This window comes from Apium graveolens, chromosome 2 (genome assembly GCF_009905375.1).
Source record: "Apium graveolens cultivar Ventura chromosome 2, ASM990537v1, whole genome shotgun sequence".
In the NCBI taxonomy this organism is placed as follows: Eukaryota; Viridiplantae; Streptophyta; class Magnoliopsida; order Apiales; family Apiaceae; genus Apium; species Apium graveolens.
The window spans coordinates 104,376,179-104,384,360 of record NC_133648.1 but is presented as its reverse complement, the minus strand read 5'-3'; the positions used below and the strand labels follow the sequence as shown (position 1 = coordinate 104,384,360).

At 31.3% G+C, this 8,182-nt stretch overlaps 1 protein-coding gene across 1 annotated transcript; it reads right to left on the bottom strand.

The window, feature by feature from the left end:
• Window positions 1-3,262: 3,262 nt before the first annotated feature.
• On the bottom strand, window positions 3,263-6,011 carry LOC141706042 (NAC domain-containing protein 86-like). The gene is made up of 4 exons (XM_074508877.1): window positions 5,666-6,011; window positions 5,274-5,563; window positions 4,510-4,818; window positions 3,263-3,659 (listed from the first exon to the last, which is right to left on the bottom strand). The coding sequence occupies exons 1-4, from the start codon at window positions 5,820-5,822 to the stop codon at window positions 3,423-3,425; spliced, it is 993 nt and encodes a 330-aa protein (XP_074364978.1). The 5' UTR covers window positions 5,823-6,011; the 3' UTR covers window positions 3,263-3,422.
• Window positions 6,012-8,182: the final 2,171 nt, after the last annotated feature.

Here is an 8,182-nt window from a genome sequence, read left to right as displayed (position 1 = left end):
GATTTGGCCATGAGAGCAAGGTTGACATAGTTCATATCTTCATCTGCATCATCTCCATCAGCTGCCCAATTATTTTCTTGAGTTATGAATGCCTTCTCTTTCTGTTTGAGCAACTCAAAATATTTCTTTTTGTAGTCTACAGGCTCAAACCTTTTCTTTTCAGAATTTAGCTTTCTGCACTCATTTGCAAAATGAACCGCTAGCCCACACTTGAAACATTTAAATTTGGTTTTGTCAACCATGTTTTTGTTGGGCTTCACAGCTCCAAAATGTTTCTTGAATTTGAGCTTTGTAAATCTTCTAGACAGAAAGACCAGATGTTCATCAACTTCATCCATGTCATCTTGGCTTGGACAATCTTCATCTTCAGCCATTAACCCTTTTCCCTTGCTTATCTCAGACCCGCCTTCACAAATATTAATGTTTGGTACAGTTTTAACAACTTCAACTTTCATTTCCACCACTCTCCCTTGCCCATCTACCAATATCACAGACCTACCTTTCTTTCTTCCTTTCTCTATCAGCTCATCTTGTTCCATTTCAAGCTCATAGGTCTTTAAAATTCTATACAGTCTCTCAAGAGTGAAATCCTTGTACTCTTGAGAATTTCTAAGAGAGACTGTCATTGGCTTCCATTCCTTTGGTAAAGACCTTAAGAATTTTAGGTTGGAATCCTTAGATTGTAATTTATGACATTGTCAAACATTTCTTGATCAAGACCATTGAATAATATGTTCATGGCCTTTTTGTCTTTATGAACTGCTTCATATCTTCATCAGTCCATTCTGATTTAGGCTTTGGAACAGCTTGCTCATTTCTAGTTGCTTTACCAGCTTCTATTGCAGCTCTATGAGGAACATGAGATCCATTCTCTATGCAGTTGACATAGCTTTCACTTTGAGAGAATAGATGAATGTGCATCTTCACTTTCCAATGATGATAGTTATCTTTGTCCATAATTGGAATCTTCACTCCAACATCCTTCCTGCTCATGTTATTTGATTGCCTTGATCTTTAAACTCTTTGTATGTTAAGAGTTTGCTTTGATACCAATTATTATTTCCCAACAATATAACAACATAATTACAGAAGGGGGGTTGAATGGAATTCTGGTTTCTTTTTTGTTTTCTGAAAAACTCTTTCTGAAATACACAACTGTGTTTGTGAATATGCAAGAATACAGATAAAGCTTTTAAAGTATTCAACTAATACAAAGTAAATAAACACAAGTTTAAAAACTTTCTGGTGAATTTGTTTTTCCACTAGAGATGTATATTTGAAGAAATCTTTGTGACGCAACTTACACACAACTGCTTACAAGTATTTTGTTACATCCTAGAACTTGAGAGTACTTTCTAAAAAAACAGCTTGCTAAATTCTCTAGTTCTTTCTTGTTGTACTTGTTGTGCTTAGTTGTTGTAAAATACCCGCTACATTTGATTTATATATTCCCCAAGTTTACATGTGCAATAAGACAAGAATAATATTCCTATCAGTTAGGTCCAAACACATGCTTCTTCATTTCTCTGTCTAATACTATCCAAGTAAGATACAACATCTTTGAACGAGCTTTCTTTGCATGGAAATGCTCTATTTTCTTCTAAAACCTTTAAGCAGGCTGCCACATTTCTTTTGTGCACTATCAACTCATGTGACTCAGTCAGTTTCTGTCAAGTCACTATCAACTGTTATCTTGTTGATCATCCGTTGAAGCTACATTGATATTATTCATTGACGCTTTATTGTTGTCATCCGTTGACACTATATTAATGTCATCAGTTGAAGCTTTCTTGTTAACATCCGTTGAAGCTTTATCTGATATTAGTTGAAGACCTCTTGACTAGCTTATCCGTTGAATACATATTGAGTTATCCATTGAAACTTGTAGAGTCATCCGTTGAAACTTGTAGTTTAGCAGTTGAAGATATTTCCCTAATAGTTGATACTCTTTCACTTATACAAAATTATAGGGCATTTTATATTTACACTTAGTGCGCCTATTTTGTATATCTTGCTAATAGTCAACATGACTTGGAAACTACTAAAACTACCAAATCCCCTGGCTATCATAGTGTACAAAATGTGCTACATACTTATTAACATAAGCTACTACTTCAACGGATAGATAAACCGTGATTATCCGTTGAAGGCTACTAAATGACACTTTACAAATTTACTTAAGGTGTTTTGGTGAGTTACCATCAAGACTATAACATATTTCTAACATCTAGCAAGCATTGTAAATTGGGGTATATAAACCAAGTTGTAGCAGATGTATCATTTAAGAAATATATTCGCAATCTCAAGAGCGAAAGAGAGATATCTCTTCTTGAGTGAAACACTATAAATTGCAGTTGTGAGATTACTTCGTAATCGTAACAAATTATTTCTTCAATATAAATGTCAGGTGTTTATAGACAAACAAACCACCTAAAAATTTTGAATATCTGTGTTCAATTTCTATTTACCAAATACAAATTACTGCAAAAATTTTAATTTGTATTCAACCCCTTTTTACAAATAAACCTAAATTAATTGTTAGTAAATAACAATCTTACAAATGAGTATATATTCTTAACAAATTTGGTGTTAAGCGAAAATTAAATTCAAAACCTGTGATTTGTGATTTGTGATTAGTGACGAAAAGAGATTGTAAGTCCTTACCCCGTCTAATCGTGCTCTTGATTGCATATTTTTTAGCATAATGTATTCCTCGAAAGATATTAATCATACATGTAAACTTGGACGAAAAATGAGAACACATATAAAAAAGATTATAGATCCATAAAGAGTTGGGAGTCATGAAAAATATTTGATAAAATATTTTAAGCTATAAATATTTTATTTAACTTATTTTATCATAATATATATATATATATGAATAATGTATTTAAAGAATTTATAGGGTAAAATATACTTGTAAAAGTTAAAAATATTTAAATTTGTAAGTACGTACTGTTTTGTAAGTTAAAAAATTTAAATTTGTAACTTGCATATCAAGACATAATGATATGTAATTAATAAAAAATTCTTTTTTTTGGAAAATTTAGGCATGATGAATAAACTAAAAAAGTGTGAATTTATTAATTTATTCTAAATATTATTTGGACTTCATTGTTGTTATCTTCTCTCGCACATTTTTAACTTTTAAGTTATAGAAAGCATATGAATTATTTGTTCAAATTCATGATATACATACATACCATAGAATCTGTTCGCACGTTTAACCCTTAGTAAAAAAAAAGGACAATGTGATCGATAACTTAGTAAAATGGAAGTGTACTGTATTTTTACGTGTCAGTGATAAATAATATTCCCAGCCGGTAGCTAGATTCATCAGCTTAAAATCATGCCCTCAGTGATATGCAATGTATAATCTGTAAAACAATACTGTAAATATTTCACAATTAATTTGTATGTTATCAATTAACAATAGAGTTGTCTTGAGCAGAGCACAGTGACATGATCTCTTCAAGCATCATCGTCCCACTCGCGTATAAATTGTACATGAAGGGATCATGCAATGCTTGATCTGCAGGTGCTTTCGTCGACGACTTAGGCTCTCCAGATATCTCAATTTGTGGAAAATCTTCTATTGCCAGGGGCGTGTAACATGTTTCTTCATACTGCATGCTTAAATAATTCGGAATATTTGGACCCTGCACAAATTTATACAAAAGGAACATGAAACAATACGACATATACGTAAATGTGTTATGTATGTACACTCTTTTGTAACGAGGTCTAAAGATATTGGGAATTGGGATGTGAAAAAATGTGAGTTTAGAAAACGCGATTGAGGGGGGTTTCTAGTCAGTCAAAAGAGTATAGAATTTTGTGAAGAAAGAGGTTTAGTTTGAGACAGTCGTCTATGAAATTTTAATTTTTGAAGGTTTGCTTTAGGAAAAGAAGGAAACTTCTGTGTTACTTTTATCACCTTGAGATCATTACAAAAAGAACTCAAATCTTTCTAGTCTTTGCGGACCATTTCTACCCTTATAATCTTTAATATAAATGGCTTCTGACCCTCGAAAGAAGTTGTGTGTGAACCCAATGATGAATTGTGTGTGCTACAAAAGGCGAGCTAAATCTTGTAAATGTTTATAGGAGGCTAATTTTAAAAAGTATTTATGAATTTATTTTGAAACAAGAGGGAAACAAATTATTTTTCAGAAGTGACTACATATTTTATTTTCATAAGTGGACAGAATTTTGAAACTGATAGAGTAATTACAGAAAATTATAAAGATTAAATAGATTAAGCTGAAGGAAATCCTATTTTGAGCATCTGTGACAAATGTAAGGGGCAGTCAGGATCTAATATCCTATCGAGTTGAGTTTGATATTTTCACCTTATTTTCCAATAATTTATACCCTCATCTATAGACACTCAAATTCGAATACAAACGGGTAAGTTCTAGTACCATATATACTGACTGGTTGACTATGACAAGTGTGAAGTAAGCAGTAATGCTGTAATTATAAATGTTTGTAATTTATTTTTAATACCTGGTAAAATTGAGGTGTTGATGGACAGTAATTGATAATGGTACTGTTAGCTTCAGTCTCTGAGAGTAATGGAGCTTGTAGGCAATCAGTAATGGCAGCACCTTCAATAGGTGTACCTTCAGTGAGATCTGAAGAAGAAGCATCGGAGGGTAGTAGTTTGCAATCATCTTGATCATTAATCTGATCATCACCCATTTCGGATCCTGGTTCGGAAACTCCTGCTGTTATATCAATATTCGTCTGGTCCTCTTTAGCACTTTTAGGCATGTGTATTGCCTTCTTGAAAACTCGACATAATGCATAAGAATCCTGTCAGTTCAAAAGTTAAAAAAAACTCCATCTGTTAACTTCATATTGCATGCATGTGAACTAATCATTGTAAGGAAACCCTAGTGAGAGATTTGTTTTTTTGAACTGAAACCCTATAACATAATTTATCAAAAAGTACTTGCGAGCATAAGCATTTTTTTGTAAGTTGTCACATAATTTTTTCCCCAATGATTCAAATTAAAGTAATGTACCAATTTATTTTCATACACCTATGCCACGCTAGGTCAGCATCGACCTACTAATGTGGATTTTCCATGCGGCTGATGTTTTGCGACAATAAACGGTGTTTTCTATCAAAAATAGCAAAAATAGCCCTATAGCCCTAAACCAACCATTTTAAGGTAAATCCGACTGTTCAATTTGTGACCTGCTTCTTGTAGTGAAGCAGTTATAGATTTATCGATGACTATATTAGGTTTTGTAAATATATGTACCTTTAGTGATGGGGCATTAGAAGAGGTTTCTCCGTAAAGGGATTGTGTAAGGCGATACTCGTGCATAACCCAATTAGTTCTAATGCCATGAGGTGCCCTTCCTCTATAATATACCAGAGTCTTCTTCATCCCAACCGCTACTTTATTTGACTGCACTGACCTATCTTTCCCTGTTGCTTTCCAGTATCCTGCTCGGGTTGCCCGGTTTGTTCTGGACCCGTTCGGATACTTTCGATCCTTTGGACTGTAGAAGTACCACTCCATATCTTTGCTAGGTAAGTAGGATTTATCTGCATTTTAATATCAGCAAATTATATTTAAAATTGACAAAATTTAAGATTGTGAATGCAGGTGTTTTGGTAAAATATTTATAGATAGAGAGAGGGTGAGACCTGGTAAATCCCAGGGTTCACATTTGTATAGATCAACTTCCGGAATGATTTCAAGCTCAATGGGATGGCCGGAAATTTTACGATCAAGATAGTAAGCTACGAGTTCCTCATCCGTTGGATGAAATCTGAATCCAGGAGGAAGACTCATTGGTGCCATGTGTAGAACAAATTGTTTCAAGTATGTATATCAGTCTGTCCGAGAGAGAGAGAGAGAGATAACTCTTTGCTGCTAATCTGTCACAGAGAGAGAGAGAGAGAGAGATATGCAGATGAAAGATGTGAGATCGATAAAGACAAAGGAAATGATAGAGAGTGAGATCGTAAATCAAGGTGATCGATCGGCATTGTACGACATGCAAATTTATATAGCCCCACTGTTAGGCATGTGGGCATAACACATCTGATTTATTGTATATTACATCAATGCCCTTTTTATTAGGTTGTAGTCACTTGGGATCGTAATTCGAGTTGAACACACTGGACTTGAATTTGTGGTACAAGCTGATCCTGAATCAAGTTAAATGTGTCAATTTAGGTGTGCACCTGAACTAAAACTCAACTCCAGTTCAAAAACTTGGCTCAGACTTAAATTTGAATTGTTTAATTATAGAAAAATTTAAATTATCCTGATTTTTATTCAAGGATCACTTAAAAAAAATTAAATTGGGTTTTACCCAAATATTTATTACATATGCATTAATGAAACTTGATTATAAATTTTATATTGTCAATATTTATTCAATAATCTCGTTAATGAACTCACTTGTCTGGCTTAAATTCAAATTAATTAACTCGTGAATAAATTGAACTCCTCGACTTGATCCGAGATTTAAGATCATTTAACTTTGTAAATATGATTTAACTTATTTAAAATACCTGAATTCCAACTTGATGAGGAGGTGTCCTACGTGATTTAGCTCAATTTACATTCATATTTATAAATATATATGGTCCATTTTATTTTTTTGTAAATCATATATTTATCAACAGGTAGTCACAAAATTTTAACAGATATATTTACATGTTTACATTTGTATCTCAATAAATAAAAGTACTCATGGAAACAAAAAAAAAACTTATCCTGTTGATAAAAAAGAAGTTTGAATTCAAACAAACTAAACTATTTATTTATGTAATGGGACATTCAGAGGTGCAAATGAATTTTATAGTAAAAAAATAAAATACATCATAAAGTGATATACAGTTGCATATTAGGCTGAGCTGAGCTAGTGGCAAAATAGTAAAAATGTGGGTAGGGGAAACTTTAACTTTAGAGAAGGGAGTGTGAATTCTGATGAGAGATATAATAGAGGATAAGAAGCTTCTCTCACTGCTTTTGTCTGCTCCCAAACTAACAAAATTGACAGGCCCCCACTTAAAAGGCTGCGTGGGCCACTACCTCCCCCTCTTCTCCTCTGTCCTACACGCTATTACATAGGAGGAGCCCCTCGGCTCCGCATCTTTCTTTTCTATTTTACGTTACCTATCACACACATTCACGACATATGAATGTATATATTGTTCATTACTTCCTAATAGTTGATAAACTTCAGTGAAACAGAGGCCCACATTAAAATATTAATATCTAATATTAATTATGAAAATTTATTTTAAATTATAATTAAAATATATTATAAATAAAATATTACGATTATTATAATTTTTCTTTAAAAAATATATATAATTTTCACTAACTCAAGTTTCATTAAAATAACAATTTATCAACGTTATTATGTATCTGCTCTTAAAAAAACATAACTAATATTTTTATCGAAATTTTAGCCAACTAACGAGTAACACGCTTATGAATAATTTAATAAAACATTAAATCAACATTAATAAGGAATTACATGTAAGATTTCTTATTTTTTAGCTGGATTTGTATTTTTATATAATTTATTATCACATTTTTTTTCTAATAAAATATTTTTTATGTATGTATAAATTTGCATTTGGTGGTAAAATAAAATTATATATATATGAATTTAAAAATTACAATGTATATACGATTCCGTTTATATAAAAATAATATAAATATGTGGTATATAACAATCAAAAAATGGGTAAAATATTATAAATAGAATTATAAGTTATATAGAAATTAAAAAAAATAAAAATAATATATTTAGAGCTAGAGTAAGATTTGAACGCTAAAATATCTATATAATGTTCAATTTAATAAGAAAATCTTAATACAATATAACTGTTAATTTTAAATTATAATTAAATTAACTAATATTATGAAAAGGGTTGTGAATTTGATTTAAAACCGTTATAAAATTGAAAATTATATTAAATTAACATATATACAGAAACTTAAACTAGAGTACAAATTAATCCAATAAACATGCATATCATACATGGCTACATGAGATTTTATTATTACCTTACGTAATAAAGAGAACTACGTTTTAAATTCATAAAATAATTAATTTATAAAAAATATTCATATTTAGAAAAGTTAAATGAATATATAGTTTATTTTAGTTTCAAGATAGTTGTTATAAAATGTTAATC